This window comes from Anolis carolinensis, chromosome 1 (genome assembly GCF_035594765.1).
Source record: "Anolis carolinensis isolate JA03-04 chromosome 1, rAnoCar3.1.pri, whole genome shotgun sequence".
Classification (NCBI taxonomy): Eukaryota; Metazoa; Chordata; class Lepidosauria; order Squamata; family Dactyloidae; genus Anolis; species Anolis carolinensis.
Genome location: NC_085841.1, coordinates 213,678,400 through 213,696,634, shown reverse-complemented (window position 1 = coordinate 213,696,634; position 18,235 = coordinate 213,678,400). Strand labels below are relative to the sequence as shown.

Sequence of the window (18,235 nt, the reverse complement as noted above, 5' to 3'; positions counted from 1 at the left end):
GTGAGACATAAGCACCACTAAGCTGGTACATATGGGTTTGCAGTTTTATTTTACTACTAGCTGTGCCCAGCCACGTGTTGCTGTGGCTTATGGGAATCATTTGTTGGCCAGGGGGAATAGCAGTGAATAGCCTTGCAGCCTCAAAACCTGGCCGTTTTCTTCTTATGGGAATCCTTGTTTGGTGAGCTGGAATACAATGGAATAGGCTTGCTGCTTGGGAGGCTGGGTGGGTACTTGTGTTCTAGGGGAATTGTTTTTTGATCTGCTAGAATTGCAGTGAATAGCCTCGCTGCTTCAAAGCCTGGCTGCTTGCTATCTAGTGGAATCTTTGGTTGGTCAGCTTCAATAGTACAGAGTAGTATCACTGCTTCAAAGCCTGGCCGCCTTTTACCAAGGTTAATCCTTCATTAGTCTGGTTGAATTGCACTGAATAGCCTTGCAGCTTCAATGCCTGGCTGTGTTATAGCTAGGGGAATCCTTGTTTGGAGAGCTGAAGTAGCAACCTCAACCAAAGAGCCACTTTGAAGCCTGGCTACTTCCTTTGTAGGGGAATCATTGTTTGGCCAGCTTGAATTGCACTGAATAGTTTTGCAGCTTAAAAGCCTGGCCACTTTCTACCTTGTGGAATCCTTGGTTGCCCAGGTTGAATAGCAATTCTTGGTGCGGCAAGTATGAATGCTGCAATTAGTCACCTTGATTAGCATTTCATGGCCTTGCAGCTTCAAAGCCTGGATACTTCCTGCCTGGGGGAATCCTTTGTTGAGAGGTGTTAGCTGGCCCTGATTATTTCCTGTCTGGATTTTCCCTGTTTTCAGAGTGTTGTTCTTTATTTACTGTCCTGATTTTAGAGATTATATTGTTCTGTATTATTATACCACAGTAAATATTATATATTATATTTATAATCTTATATCATCTGCTTAGAACTGGATTATATGAGGCCCCTTCTACACAGCTGTATAAGATCCACACTGAACTAGGTTATATGGCAGTGTAGACTCAAGATAATCCAGTTCAAAGCAGATACTGTGGATTATGTGCCTTGGCATTTGGGTTATATAGCTGTGAGGGAGGGTCTTGAATCAACACTGTCATATAATCCAGTTCAAATCAGATAATCTGTATTTTATAGGCAGTGTGGATGAGGCCTAAGTGCACTCTGCTTGTGCGCTGGGTGCCATTTTGGCCTTAGGAAATTGCTAGGATATGAAGTGGGTGGGGCCTAAAGGGGGCGGGGCCTACTGTTTTGAGCGGTTTCTAAAGGGGGAAAGCGGCTCTTTCTTGTCCGCTAATTTGGGCTTTATTTTTCATATATATATATATTGAAATGTTGTATAAAATAACCAAACAGAAAAAATATGTAAAAAAAATAGCTTTGAACATCAAAAGTGGGAGAACATTGATTTTCTATAGGAAAGTAGGAAAAAGAAAGAAAAAAAGGAGAAAAGTGGGCTTTATTTTTCTAGGTTTTTTGTTTGAAAGACATAGACTGGATGACTATGTCTTTTGTGGCCAAATTTGGTGTGATTTGGTCCAGTGGTTTTGCTGTTTAATCCATAGTAAAACAGCATATTACATTTATATATATATAATTTCAAATGCAGAATCTTGTAACATCCTAAGCTTCTATAGCTGGTCTAAAAATACATCAGAAAATGTCAAGTTACCTAGAGAATAGTACTTAAAGCTCCCTTGGCTTATCATTTTTATTGATTTTAAACTTGAGGCATTCTTTATTTTAATTTGTGCATTAAAATGTGTATCGGAACTGTTGAATGCTTTCCTCCCTAGAAAATCTTTACTTCTCACTAAATTGCTATCAAGTGTCAACAGCTCTCCTGTTCTGTTGTCTGCCTGTTAATGTAATGGCAACAAGAAAATCTAGACCCAATGGAACATATAGAATTGAAGGGAGATGTTGACAAGCTGGAAAGCATCCAGAGGAGGCAACTAAAATGATCAAGGGCCCGGAGAACAAGCTCTACAAGGAGCGGCTTAAAGAACTAGGCATGTTTAGCCTGAAGAAGAGAGGGCTGAGGGGAGACATGATAGCAATGTACAAATACGTGAAGGGAAGTCATAGGGAGGAGGGAGCAAGCTTGTTTTCTACTGCCCTGGAGACTAGGGCGTGGAACAATGGCTTCAAACTACAGGAAAGGAGATTCCACCTGAACATCAGGAAGAACTTCCTAACTGTGAGAACTGTTCAGCAGTGGAACTCTCTGCCTCGGACTGTGGTGGAGGCTCCTTCTTTGAAGGTTTTTAAGCAGAGGCTGGATGGCCATCTGTTGGGGGTGCTTTGAATGTGATTTCCTGCTTCTTGGCAGGGGGTTGGACTGGATGGCCCAGGAGGTCTCTTCCAACTCTACTATTCTATGATTGTGTGATCCTATATAGAAGGGAAATTTAATATTTAACAGTTGCAAATTTTGGAATTTGAAAATCATTGTGGGACTAATCAAAACCTAAAGCATCTTATTGACTTTCTCCCTTTGTAGTCTCAGTTCCATTGGCTTCAAATAGCAAGTGGCGTATTGTTTCAAACACCTCTAGGTTGGTCAAAGAGCATGTTTTTTATTATAAAAGAAATACTGTTACCTTTTCTAATTCCTATATGAAACCATATTAATACAGTTTATGAAAGAAAAGGAAGAATGTGAAAAGAAATTTAATAAAACACATCACATTTCTCTCCTTATGACTACAAGTTTCATGACTCATTATCAAAATTATATATAGAAGGGGGAGAGAGATAGTGGGGGGTGGGGGGGGGAGAGATTCTTAAAGACTCATCATGGCTATAAGGTAGGTAAAGGTTTTCCCCTGACGTTAAGTCCAGTTGTGACCAACTCTAGGGGTTGATGCTCATCTCCATTTCTGAGCCGAAGAGCCACCGTTGTCCATAGATGCCTCCAAGGTCATGTGGCCAGCATGACTGCATGGAGCATGACTGCATGGCTATACAGAAGCTATAACTCTTTTTAAACCACTTAGATCCTGCAACATGACTTGTTTGGTCCTGCTGTTCCTGCTTGTCATGCGATGGCTCACTGGCAGGAGGACCAACAGTCATATTGCTAGGGCTCTAGTGAATCATGAGGTGATTTCTTAGGTGGCTTTGGCCCAGTCCCTTTTTGCTCATCCTAAACCGGTGATTCTCAACCTGTGAGTCCCCAGATGTTTTTGGCCTACAACTCCCAGAAATCCCAGCCAGTTTACCAACTGTTAGGATTTCTGGATGTTGACGGCAAAAAACATTTGGGGACCCTAGGTTGAGAACCACTGTCCTAAACTATCTCACAAGGATGTTAGAAGTACAAAATAGAGGGAACATTATGCACGCTACCTTAAGCTATGTCTAATATAAAAGTAGTCACAAAAAAGATAAAAACGGGTACACAAAGCATTCTTATTGACAGTACTCTAAAAAGATGCAACCTCTTTTATTTCTGAAGCAGTATCTAGAATTAAGTTTGTAGAATTAAACAGCAAATTTAATTTATTGGGGCATGTTCCGTCTCCCAGGGGTTTGATTTGCATTCTCTCATGGTTGTAGGAAATAGCATCCTTTTTTGCATTTTTTCCAGGGTTGCTGCAGACTCAGCAGCACTCTGATAGTTAACCATTAGCAGAGTTTGTAGCCAGCTCAGTAAAGTATTTGTTGCTGAAAGCTTGCTAAGTATCTTTTTGTTCTGGAGACCGCCTCTTTTCCTGGGGATGAAATCTTCATTTTGAGAAGCCTTTTGCCTTCTAGACAGAAGAGAAAGGATCTCAGATGTGCTTGTGTGGTCAAGCCAGGCCAGCTCAAACAAGCCATCATAAGTACTGACCTCTTGCCTATAAAACTGGTGCTGAGTTCAGATAGGGGAAGACTTGCTCTTTCCAAGATAGCAACTCAGCACTGGGGCAAAGAATATCCCACGATTTCTTTGCCATTGGAAGAAGCTCTAAATACTTTGTCTCCAAGCTAGCTTTGAGCTTAGATAGTGAAATACCTGCTCTTTTTGATATAGCAGCTCAGGGTTAGGGTAGAGAGGATCTCAGGATCTCTTCGCCTTTGGAAGAAGTTAACCTAGCAACTAAGGGGAAAGGCAAGAAAGGAACGTCTGCAAGGTTTTATAAGTTGACTATTCGTATTTGTAACCTCAACAATTTGTGCCAAGTCTGCCAAGGACTTTGAGAAAATAAAATCTTGTTTGATTGTTCAACTTGAAGTGATTCTGGTTACTGGGATTCCTGAGCTTCAAAGTAAGGCTCCCGCAGTTCACCCAGGCAAAGAAAGAAGAACATCTTAAAGCTCTAAAAGGTACCTGGGTGTGATAGCATAGGGCATTTGAGAAGCAATGTGTACTTCAGGGTTTGCAGATGCAATGGAAGCAAAAGAGAAATATTATGTGCCTATTTCAAACCAAGATCTCCCACCATAGTTGACACAGCCCAACAACAACAAAAATGAATTGGTGTCTTGGTTTTTAGGCTTGTTTCTGAGGTTATCTGGGGCACTGTTTCAGAAAATTGCCTTGGGTAGACAGCATCAGCTCTAGTGTCTTAGATATAGTGATCATGATTTTCTATGGTAAACAAATGACGTGGTATATGGCATATGTTCTGTATCTCAAAAACTGGAGTTGGTAAGAAGAAACTGGTGTTATTTTTTGGAACCAACAGATCAAATATACCCAGAAACCGGTCTAACATTTGTGGACCAGTTTTATAGTTTTAATGGCAGGATATATTAATTTAATGCAGGAGTGGCAACTGTGGAAGGGTGAGGGGGAGTAACATTAGCGGCCCTGGAGATTTCAGAGAGTCAAAATACCTGACGCTCACTTTTAGGCATAAAAAATTCCAATGTTTAGCCCCCAAATGACCTCTAGGGGACAAGGGAATATTTTCACCATGTTTTTGGTCCTTCCCATACTCCTCAGGTATTTTCAGACATTTGTGGCTAAAGATTTTTTTTAATACAAAAATGTGTTTTGACCCCACAAGGCCTCCAAATACGATGAAAATACCATCCATTCCTCTTAGAAATCCTCTGGATGGATTCACTGCTCAGCTAAGATCAATGCCATTCAGCTGCCATTGCACTAAAATTACTGGATTTTCACAAAACAGATCAAGGTTTGCATGGGGATGAAAGCTGCTGTTTGGAGAGACTCGTGCTGAAAAGTGTGCACAGAAACAACGTTAACACTCATTATCATCCCAGCATTCAACAGAGTGGTTTGCTAAATCTGTATATACTTTGAACAAGTAGTTTCTTTCCCCCCTTGAGCTTCTTATATGATTCTATCTTTTCAGAAACAGGCTCTATTTAGATATTTGAATATGCACCTGTCATTTCAATAATGCTTGAAATGTGTCTTTTTACATAAAAGTCAGGACAAAACCCGGATCTTGAGTACACAAAGCATCCTTTTGCAAGTCAGTGCTTTATGTTCAAGAGAGAATTGTTGTAAAATGTATTCATCCTGGTGAGTTAAAGATTTAGCTGTTAGAATTCTTCAGTATCACTTGAATGGTCAATTCAAAGAAGTGAAAAATATTTACAGGGAATGCTCTCTCTCGTGATTATTCTTCTAATATTTTTCAAATAGTCACATTTTTCATTAAAAGCCAATTTACACTGACCTTGTTTTTTGTGTATCTGTATGAGCAGGTAATTGAACTAGGTGCCAAAAAGAGTCCTCCCTGTCTATTTCTACCACACTCCTTTGAAAACTGTGTTTAAATGCATTTTCAAGGAGGGTGTCATAATTTTCATCTATTTTTTATGACCCAGAAGAGGTTAAGAGTCATTGCTCCATGTTGTATGGATTTGGTGAGCAGAATTATGTCAGTTTGCTATGCTTGTGTGACTATGCAGATAGAGGCTGCAGGAGGAAAAAGTTCATAGATCCAAATACTGTGAAGCAAGTCAAGCATTGGAGAAGTAAAATGCTCACCAGTGGCCTATTTTTCCTGCACATTTTTTTTAATTGCTGACATCCTTTTGATGTCTTGCACATGAATAAATGCCCTTCTGCATGCAGCTGGACTTTCTTGACCAGTGTGTGACATCTGTGTAGTTCAAGAGTACAAAAGTGGAATTATGCATATGGTACCTTTGTAGATGATGATAGACTTAGTGGATAATGGCCATTTGGTTGTATAGTGTCACTGTTATGTAAACTCTATGTAAAAAGTTCTCTTCAATGAACGTTCTCAGTCAATATCTGCATACTTTGAAGATAGTAAGCAATCTTCAATTATAGCCTGTTTGTGGAGGCCAGAGGCTGTCTGTGTGAGCGGACACCCGTGCCACATACACTTTTGGGGCCCCCTGATGGCACAATGCATTAAAGCGCTGAGCTGCTGAACTTGCGGACCAAAAGGTGCCAGGTTCAAATCCCGGGAGCGGAATGATCACCCGCTGTTATCCCCAACTCCTGCCAACCTAGCAGTTTGAAAACATGCAAATGTGAGTAGATCAATAGGTACCGCTCCGGTGGGAAGGTAACGGCGCTCCATGCAGTCATGCCGGCCACATGACCTTGGAGGTATCTACGGACAATGCCGGCTCTTCATCTTAGAAATGGAGATGAGCACCAACTCCCAGAGTCGGTCACGACTGGACCTAACGTCAGGGGAAACCCTACCGTTTACCTTAAACAATCTTCAACTATAGGACTCATCCACATACTGCCTTCAGGATCATCAACTGAAGATGCAAATGTTGGGGTGGCTGGGCACTATCACCATCACACTTCGTAAGAGTTCCATCAGTAAAACTCATCAACTTTCATCAGCCAATCCTGTTTTGCCACTATGCTGACAGAGCAGCTGATTGGCTCAAAAATATTGCCTGTAACATAGTTACTACAGAACAGTTAGTCATGCCAAGCCCTTAATTGAGGTCCCATAGCATGGGAGTTGCGACATTGTATCCCTCCAAATGTTGTTCGATTTCTACCCTCTACATCAACTTTATCCATTATATAAAATAGAGTGAATAATTCCTGTAGTTGGACTGAGGCCAGATACAAACACCAGACAGTATGAAAGCTGATCTTTGATTCCCTGAACAGCCATGAAAACCCATGGGTGATATTGGTCGAGTCATAAACACTCAGTCTCAAAAGGCAAGAGCAAACCTCCTCTGGCCAAAAAAACTCTCTGTGATAGGTTCACCTGAGGCTTGTATAAGTCATAAATGACTTGAAGACACACAACAACAGCAATAACATTAACAACATAGGATGGGATAAACTGGACAAATGGTGGTGGGGAATAACAGCAAAGGACAAAATCTAATTGATTATGTCAACAAGAAGCAGTCCATTGAATCAACTGTGAGTTGGAAGTACAGTAGAGTCTCACTTATCCAATATTTGCTTATCCAACATTCTGGATTATCCAATGCATTTTTGTAGTCAATGTTTTCAATACATCGTGATATTTTGGTGCTAAATTCGTAAATACAGTAATTACTACGTAGCATTACTGCGTATTCAACTACTTTTTCTGTCAAATTTGTTGTATAACATGATGTTTTGGTGTTTAATTTGTAAAATCATAACCTAATTTGGTGTTTAATAGGCTTCTCCTTAATTTCTCCTTATTATCCAACATATTCGCTTATCTGACGTTCTGCTGGCCCGTTTATGTTGGATAAGTGAGACTCTACTGTAGCATCCTGTTTCAATGGGTCTGTTCTAACTGGGATACCAGTTGGATAAAGATTAAAGAATTAATGTAATATGAGGTGCAAGCATTTATCAGTCTAAAAGCCACACATCCTCTTCTAGGTGTTTTCCCATTGTTTACTGTTTCAGGCATGTCAGGTAAATCTCATTGATAGGTATTAAAATGTTAGGTAGAAAAAAGGTCTAAGACTCTTTCATTCGCATGGTAGTTGATTCAGATTTGTATAAGTTAAAACCTTTTTTTTTGCTTCTTTGTATTTTCAAAGTGATACAAAATAGTTGTATATATCCAGTAGCCAACAAAGAGTATGGATTGACAAACCACATCTGACAAGAACTTGACAGCAAGCCTCAATTCACTCTGGGGACTTTCAAGAACTTGGCTTAGATTTGTAGTAAATAGCAAGAGTAGACAGTAATTCTAGCCACCTTGCTTAGCACAGTATGTTCTTCCCTTACTAAAATGGTCCCTGGTATATTTAAAATCTCACAAATTCATATACATTACTAGGTGTTTGGGGAAGGATCTACACACTTCTAATTCTACATTATAGTTTTTCAGATACATCTCAAGTCAAATGACATTTTGACAGGTACAGACAGAGTTGTGACATCTGCCAAACCTCTTTGGCTCCAGTCCTTAAACCATCATTCAGAGGTTTTTTAAATCTATTGTGGGAATATGTTGGATCACAATATTCTGGAGGGATACAGATTGTTTTCTCTTTTTTGAAACAATCAACTCTCAATTCATAGGTGTATTGGAGAAAAGAACACTGGGGGAATAGCGATGATGCATTTACAACCAGAAGTTGTAAGTTATTAAATTATATGGGACATTTCCCATATCTGCAGGAATTTGTGTCCTTATATGAAATCACAAATAATGGTTAACTCCAGTTAGACCTAGAAAATGTCTAGACAAGTCATATTTAGACAGAAGTGAATAAACGAAACTATGAGTTCCATAGATACATGGGTCATATTGTATGTTTAGAAGATTGAGACACAATTGATCTCCACCCAGGCCTAACAGTTCATATATTGAGAAATTGACACAGGGCTCCACAGAACCCTTTATCTAACTTCTAACTACAGTAGAGTCTCACTTATCCAAGCCTTGCTTATCCAAGCCTCTGGATTATCCAAGCCATTTTTGTAGTCAATGTTTTCAATATATCATGATATTTTGGTGCTAAATTCGTAAATACAGTAATTACAACATAACATTACTGTGTATTGAACTATTTTTTTTCTGTCAAATTTGTTGTATAACATGATGTTTTGGTGCTTAATTTGTAAAATCATAACCTAATTTGATGTTTAATAGGCTTTTCCTTAATCTCTCCTTATTATCCAAGATATTCGCTTATCGAAGCTTCTGCCGGCCTGTTTAGCTTGGATAAGTGAGACTCTACTGTATTTCCACCATCTAAATGTTCATCCAAGGTGGATGCATACACACTCCAGGATGCTAGGTTTTACTAAAAAGGGAGGTACAGGCATATCATATCTCCTTTGCTAAGTGCAAGTTCTTTCAGCTCCTGCCACTGATAGAGAGTTGTGAAAATGTGTTGATAATCACCCATCTTCTTTCAGTTTATTGATTTTAACACTTATCTGAAATCTAATTCACATTCAAAATAATATACATCCAAAAATAAAAAAGGAGGGAAGAAAGAAAGAGAAGAGGGGATAAAAAAGCATACAACCAAAACACAATAGAGTTTGACTCTATAATTCTGACTGTAATGAAAAAATAAGAAAAAATTATTCCATTGCATATTTAACTAAACTCAAATAGCCACAGCTGTGAATTATGACACAGTTAGATTTTGTATTCCTCAAAACAGTCAATCAGTGGTTTCCAGTCTTTCAAGAAGTCTTCAATTTGTTTGTCCTTTAGAACCCAGATTATTTTAGCAACTTAGGCCTACTCAGCAATTTTAACAACTCATTTTTCCATTGTCAGTCCTTCAGTCCATTTCTATGTTTGCACTTCTGCTGATGTGTCTTTCAATATTCCTATTACCGTGATTTCTACCCCACCTTTTCTCCAATGCAGTATTCAAAGCAGCATAAGTATACATGAAATTAATAATCATAATAATGTATTTGTAAACATAAGGATATGAGCTTGTCAAATCGTAGTACATTTTGAAGACTCTGGAGCTGTATGTCTCAAAATGTGAATTGCAGCATTGTTTCAAATATTTCCCCCCATCCCAAAGTGCCTTGTTGCCTTTTTCCCGAGGCAATTGGTAGATCCGTTGAAACAAGGATTATAGATCAATTTTATACCCGCTCTTTTTGCAGCTGTTTTGAATTGTACAGTTTTCCTAATGCAAAACCTCTATGAAGACAGGGTCCAGTCCCAGAACAGCTAGCAACTGCAGGAGGAACCGAGATTAAATGCAAATTGGATTCACTCCTCTGCAGCAGCAAATCTATCAAGTCCTTCTGAATTAGAAAGACCCCTAACTACTTGAACAGCTTTGCTGCATCATTCTTTGTTGATGCAAGCATGATATAAAGCTCTTTCTTTGAAGGACCACTCTTAATCAGCCAGAACCCCTGCAGATTTGCAGTTTCTCAGTCTAAGGTAAAGGTAAAGGTTACCCCTGAGGTTAAATCCAGTCATGTCTGACTCTGAGGGTTGATGCTCATCTCCATTTCTAAGCCGAAGAGCCGGCATTGTCCATAGACACCTCCAAGGTCATGTGGCCAGCATAACTGCATGGAGCGCCATTACCTTCCCATTGGAGCAGTACCTATTGATCTACTCACATTTCCATGTTTTTGAACTGCTAGGTTGGCAGAAGCTGAGCTAACAGCAGCTGCTCCCGCCACTCCTAGGGTTTGAACCTGGGACCTTTCAGTCTGCAAGTTCAGCAGCTCAGCGCTTTAACACACTTTGCCACCATGGCTCTCCGTCTAAACTTCATTACATAGTGATTGGTTCATAACAACAGAGCTATGGGAATTTTCTCCAAACCCAGATCACTTTTATCTCATCTGGGACAGAGAATTAGATCATTAGATCCAGTGTGTGTCCAGCATCAAGAGTTGTTTTAGAGGGCAGAAAGTCCTGAACTTCAAAATAATGGAATAATGATGATGATAAAACATGTTAATGTTTAAAAAGCAGTAAACCAAGTGCTTTTAAACATTAGCATGGATAACAGGAACAAATTACTTGTAAAATTACCTGCAAAGGATCCATTGCATCCAATCTTTTGCATCTATCTTTGCATCTATCATTGCATCTATCTTTTTGACTAGTGCCTGCAAGTGAGTTTGAAATGTCCACATCTTTCAAAAAAATACACCATGGCCCATGTTCTTGTGACTTTCCCCTGTGTGGCTTTTCTTTCTTTCTGGAAAAGTGATGTGGGCCACATGATAAAAGAAATACCAAACGAGAGCTGCTGTGGTCGCCCAGTTCCTCTAGGTGTTGAAATGTAAACTGACTGCAAAATTACATTTGTTACTCTCTGAAATGTTACAGTGATTTACCCTGAAGCATATTGGAAAACATCAATCATGCAATGGAACCCCACTGCTCCCTCCCTCACCTCTTCACATCCTCCTCCCACTGAGAACCACATCTGTTTCCTCCTGATAGCTTTTAATACACATCCCCTTAATATTTTCCAACAGGAAGTAGAAATGGAGAGAAGTTTGCAGTCACCAGCATTTAAAAATCAGCCTGGGAGCCATTCCATCATTGCTGTGAAAGACCCAGAAGCAAAAGGTGGCAAAACAATTTTTGACAAGATGTCAACTGAAAATGTTCTGAACAACAGCGCTGAAGGTTAGCATAACACTTTTTGATCTGATTTCTTGCTTTCATGCCATATATTGAACGAGAAAGATAGTAAAACATTATGTGAGGGATTTTACCCCTTCCCGGCAGAGATTCAAAGTGAAGTGATATGATAATAAATGGATGGGCTTCTAAAGAAACCTGTATTCAATGCTGTAAAGTAAGAATGTATTTGACATCCTGTAATTTTGAAAGGCAGATTTCAGTAGCATAATGTTTGGAGAAGGTTGTTGTTGGGGGATTTTTTGCAATAAATAAAATGCAAGCAAGAACAACTTTGATTGTTCTGTTCAAGACAGTTTTCCCAGTTTCAAACAGAACAACATGTAAATTTCTTCACTAAAAATAGTGCAGGGCCTTTCTTAAAGAGTGTTCTTGATCATCAAAATACCTCAAGAAAATGGTGACTATATAATCAAAGCTGCATTCAATAAAAGGATGAATTGTGCTTTCCAATTTCAGGAAGGAAAGAGCATTCCACCTTTTCTTTTTCAGATGATTGCTTTAAAATATATTTAATGATTTTAGGATAGAATGAGACAGAATGGTGTCATGTTTCTGCAATGTAATTTTGATTTATTAATGTTTTGAAAATGCTATTTAAATGTTAATAGCTGGTTGTTTAAAAACTGCAGAGTTTGCCATAAATTTCAGTGCTATAAGAACAAAACACAAATACTTGGATTCCAAGTATAGATACTATGTTTTGGAAGTTTCACGATTGTTGTTTTGAAGTCACTGTAAAGAATTTCCCTGTTTTTCACTGCATAGGGATACAGCATGTATAATTAGCCAATATATTTTTACATCCAACCTAACATTGCCTAAACCAAACTTGAAAAAAATAGTAGTTTAATGCACAATCTAGTATTAAATGTACATAAGGAGAGCAAGTAAGCATAGTGTTTCCAGAATCACAGTAGTCTAGAGAAACATGGGGTCAAATTCGCATTCAGCCATGAAGCTCACTGTGTGGCCTTGGGCCAATCGTTCTCCCCCAAGCCATATCAGACTGCAATAGATTTACATTGTAGATCAGTGGTTCGCAACCTTTTTTGACCAGGGACCACTCTCCAACATTAGTACCAAAAGGGTTACAAATCAGTTTTTGGTCAACTTTAAATTCAGTTTTGTTATTTGGAGTGTTGATTCAGAAAATTGCATTGGATAGCCCACATCAGCTCTAGTTTCTGATACAGAACATATGCTATCCAGTAGTCGCCATCTGCTCATCCACAGAAAATCGTATTTAATAATATAGAGGTGATGTGGTCTATCCAATGAAGTTTTCCAAATCAACACCCCAAATAACTCCAGGAACAGGCCTAAAAACGAAGACACCAAGGCTTCCAAGCGCCACATGGAATGGCTCCACTTAGGGGGAAGAAGGAGGAGGAGAAGCAGCAGATAGGAGGCTTGTTGTCGCACTTTTGTGGGTAATTACCCCCCCCCCCCACATCCCTGTTGCCTTTGCACTAAAAGAGGGTTTTGCAAGACCAGTTGCTCTTGTTGCAATGGCATAGTAATAGTGAGGCCACTGACCATATTTTAGTTCTAAGGGACCACTGGTGGTCCATGGACCACAGGTTGGGAACCACTGTTGTAGATGCACTTATGGAATTGTTATGGAAGGTGGAAGAGAGAATCCAATAGTATCTTGAAGGAAGGTGTGCCAAACTAAAGTGACTGGATATTCATCTGTGGGCAGTTGGACAAGCTGCAAAAAACCAAGACAACCTGTTTTGCACAAGTAGTGACATCAAATGACTTTCAGTGACAGAGGTATTTTTCTGGTCACTGAGTAGGGAGGGCGCACTGACTGGCCAATCAGATTCCTTGGCTAATCGGACAAGTCAATAAATTTAGATGACTTCATCATAACAGCAATTTCAACTGCTTTATTGTCATGGGATCTCGATGTTTCTACATGAATGGGCCTGTCTTTTGTGAAAACATATTTCTGAAGAGGGGTGGCAGGAGGTTAGATCAGTCACAGTAGAATATAACTTCTAAATATAAAGCAATCATAAGGGTCTTTTGTTGAAGAACAATAAGGGTTTCTTGTTGAAGAGTTGAACAGGCAGAACTGCACAAAGTTCAGCTCCTTTCATCTTGTTCAGTTTGCTGAAATTGTATTAATTGTACAGAATGCTAATTCAATGAGAAACTAAACCATATGAGGAGTGGCTAAGGGAGCTGGGTATGTTTCACTTGGAGAAGAGAAATTTCAGAAAGGACATAATGGCCGCGTTTAAATATTTTAAAGAGTGTCATGTTGAAGATGGAGCACGCTTGTTTTCCGCTGTTCCAGAAACTAGGACATGGAGCAATGCATTCAAACTATAGGATAGGAGATTCCACCTAAACATCAAAAGGAACCTCCTGATAGTAAGACCTGTTCAACAGTTGATTGTGTATTCCTGTCTGACAAAATGAGGTTGGACTGGATGGCCCTTGTGTTCTCTTCCATCTCCATAATTCTATGAGAAAAGATGGAAGCACCATTCACATCAGTGGGTTGTTGGCATATGCTATCTGGTCCTTCCCTTGATACTTCTTCCCCATTTCTCTTTGTATAGAGAAATGTATAGTACTTTTCCTTCCCTTTTCCTTGGTAAGAATATAAATCTCAAGTGATTTTTATGATTATACAGTTGCCCCTTTGTATTCACAGATTCTGCATTTACAAATATCACCATTTATATCTTGAAAATATTCTCCTCCCTCCACAAAAAAAATCCAGATAGCAAACCTTGATTGTATACAAGGGGCACTATTTTACTATGTCATTGTATATACTAGGACTTGAGTTTCATGGATTTTGGTATCCACTGTGGGGGAAGATCCTGGAAGCTGCAACTAAGGCCCCTTCTACACTGCCATATAATCCAGATAATCAAAGCAAACAATCCACATTACATGCTTTGAACTGGATTATATGAGTCTACACTGCCATATAATCCAATTCAATGCAGATAATCTGGATTTTATATGGCAGTGTAGAAGGGGTCTGAGACTGGATCTACACTGCCTTATATACCAGGTTCTGATCCCAAATTATTTGCTTTAAACTGGATTATATGAGCCTATACTACCAGATGCAACCTGAAATAACAACCAGATGAGAAAGAAGAATGCTATGGATATCATCAACTCTCAGACACCTCAAATTAGGCAAAACGGGTTATCCTGGAATGCATGGACAGCATCATCTCCCAAATTGCATTAAGACCTGTAAATATGAATGCCAGCAAAATAAGATTTACGAAGTCAATTTGATTTGCTCTGCTTATGCACAGTGGTGAAATCTCCTGATCAACCTTGATCCATCTTCCTTTAGGAAAGCACTATCTCTTGTCATGAGCCACGTAAATCTTCAGCAAGGAAAGTGGCAAGGTGAATGAGGAGGGAATGGAAACCTGTCAGAGATGTGCTTGAGCTGGATCTTATTTCTGCATTAACTAGATTGTTGGGCTCTAGAGTTGTCTGAACATATTTGCTGGAATTCCTACTAGGAAAATATACTTTTCTCAGAAACATGGCATTTAAAAAGAGATTTTTCTCACATTTTCTACAAGGAAAACTCATATATCAGAGTTTTGAAGAGCTCTAACAGGCTTGCTGATATTTATAATAGCTAAGCTGTCAACATCTAAGGGGTAATAAGGTGCATTTTTAGCCAAATGATTTCATATGATGTAGCATAAATGATGAAATGCAAGCTGAAAACAACCCATTTTTCATTTGATGACACACAAAACTGGACACTTAAATCATGAAGTGAAGAATATGCTGACATTTGTATTACTCATCTGTGCTGTATTACTCATCTGTGGGAGAATTATTGTATGGCTATTGCATCATGGCAATGAACATTTTGTTTCCAAAATGGTCTTTTTAGTACTAATGAATCAAAACATTCATATATTTAGTTTCATATACCTGAGAGGTGGAAATGGACAACCATAGCCAAGCAGAATCAGTTCATAATCAACAGTGCCATTGCTCAGAAATTTAATTATTTCTTTCACTTGATTTTCAGCATCTTAATGCATCATTTACACTTAATTCCACCAGGGAAAGAGTAGGAAGAGGTAGATCTTGATGCACTTGAAATGATTTGCAGTAGATTAGCAATGGCTTCTGACTCCCATTTGTTTATCATTAACAGTAAATAAATATCTCCCCTCTTATGCTAAACAATAACAATGAAATAAAGAAAGTTTGGAATATGAAACCAAGGGCCTATTGAGATTATACAGTTTTTGCATGTATCTTGTAGTTCACACAGAGATATAACTATGGCAGTTAGAGTGGAATCACAATGCAAGAATTGAGTAATATTTATAATATGAGAAGATAACAAATATATATTTCTGTGTGAACTGAAGTTCCATGGACTTCTTGTACCCAAAGCATAGTTTTAGGCTAAGAATCCTTTAATTCTAAGGATCCGACTTTTCAGTCAAAGTCTGTATTAGTTTCTGTCCCTGTTATAATTTGATTTTGAAAGGTTTGGCATGTTGTGGAAACAAAGCTTGGTAATCAAGCTCCAGTGGAGACACCTTTTCCTTATGATAATTCTTTCAGGACTGAATTTCCCGTCCTAGGGGTAGATTTCTCTCATTTCCTGATGGCTCACCTCCATTCTTAATTACGAGTCATTTGTCAGATATTTGTAAGTTGGGGACTACCTGTACTGACCTTGTTGAAGATGGCTTTAGCGAAGAAGTATTCCTGGCTTTAAACCAAGAATGGGCAATCCCGGCAAATTTAGGAGCTATTTTTCTGCCCCAGGACCTTTGAAAGGAACACATGAATTGTCCACAGTGCCAAACAATAACAATGCTAGGAAGTCACAGAAAGTCCATTTCCTGATTTTGGAATATGGAGGATTTTTACGTGGAACAGTGTGGAGGAGTGGTGTGGTCAGTTTAAAAAGCAAAGGCTTTCAAGATCAGCAATATAATTTCCTTTTTTGCCTTAAAAAAGTCAAAGATAGTGCAATATCTGGTTTAAGGACTACATTCTGCCTACTACTTACCCAATTCAATTTGGGAGACTACCACTACTCCCATCTATTCACTAAGGAACATCATGGGCCTTATAGGATATTTCTGGGCTCTAAGGCAACAAGGGACAAATCCCCACCTGCTATGAATAGAGTTTCAGACCAAAAAATGGGCTGAGAGAACTCTAGAACCACAAAAGGGGAACATGGACACACAGTAAGAAATGCAGGATAACAAAAGTGACAGTGGGAATATGTATGCATGGAAAACTAACCAAACTATAGCAACAATATGGCTTTCATAGAATAATAGAACTTGGAACTGCATGAGGCTGTAAATACAGGGTAATTTCAGAGCCCAGGTTTTATATTCAGTACTCTTGGCAATCCAGAAAGGCCCAATCAATCTATCTATAGGATGACCAAGTCTGAAACTTCTGGCATTTGGCATGAGTGTTGACTCTAATCAGAAAGACAGAAAACCAGAATCCCTTACAGCCTCATATAGATGTGGTGAAACAGAGAAGGGTGCTGAAGCAGAGAGCTGATTTCAGGGATGTGATCCATTGAATTATATGGCTGAACTGAGAAACTACCTGGCTCTTTTTCTCCTTCATAAGAAGCCGTACATTCAGTATCTGCAGAACATTGCTCTCTTTTTGGTTTTCAGTCACTTGCCTCTTCTTGCTACACCTATGAATAAGCCTATTATTTTGTCCATTTGAAGTTGTTAATGTTGATTTCTGACAGAAGTACGACAAGGTGAAGAGTCAAGATATTGCTTCACTGCCTGCACAGCTTTCAAAGTGCATGTGAATGTCTTCTTTCTGTTCACAGAGGTGCTGAGGCTGAAGATTTTATTTATTTATTTATTTATTTACAGTATTTATATTCTGCCCTTCTCACCCCGAAGGGGACTCAGGGCAGATCACATTATACACAAATAGGGCAAACATTTAATGCCCATAAACACATCAAACAGAGAAAGAGACAGACAGACGCAGAGACAATTTAACCTTCTCCTGAGGGGATGTTCGATTCTGGCCACAGGGGGGAGCAGCTGCTTCATCATCCACTCTGATGGCACTTCCTCATTCCAAGTCATAAATTAGTTAAACTTGCCTCCCCACTTTTATAAGTGGTACCTTATCTCCTACTTGATAGATGCAACTATCTTTCGGGTTGCTAGGTCAGCAACGAGCAGGGGCTATTTTTTATTTTTAATTGACGGGTGCTCACCCCGCCACGGGCTGGCCTCGAACTCATGACCTCATGGTCAGAGTGATTTATTGCAGCAGGCTGCTCAACAGCCTGCACCACAGCCCAGCCCCTAATATTCCAGAACTATTGGAGAAAGTGCAGGAAAGGACAGCCAAAATAAGTCTGGAATGCTGTCTGAAAAAGGAAATGCAAAACTGCTTAGAAACATTAAGACAATTAAAGGAAGACATCAAGTTTATAATGTATACACTCTATGGAAAAAGAGGATAGAGAGGGTTTTCCTTCTCTCCTACAACTCAGGAATGTGGGTGTTGTAGTTGTCCAATGAGATGGCTTATCCTTAGGTTTAACAAGAGAGAGAAAGGAAATTTTCCTTTGCATCATGTGCTGTTAATTTATTGAATGTATTTGACTGTGGTGATGGACAGCTAGCATAGGTCCCTTCTACACTGCCATATAAAATCCAGATTATGTGCTTTGAACTGGGTT

General features: G+C 39.1%; 1 protein-coding gene across 3 annotated transcripts in view; it reads left to right on the top strand.

Moving 5' to 3' along the window:
* The window catches only part of xirp2 (xin actin binding repeat containing 2), a 206,037-nt gene that overhangs the window by 77,796 nt on the left and 110,006 nt on the right, over nt 1–18,235 (top strand). For all 3 annotated transcript variants that reach the window (XM_062964979.1, XM_003223669.4, XM_008115138.3), the window contains exon 2: nt 11,349–11,502. In XM_062964979.1, the coding sequence (XP_062821049.1) occupies nt 11,349–11,502 (154 nt within the window). The remainder of the gene's footprint in view (nt 1–11,348; nt 11,503–18,235) is intronic.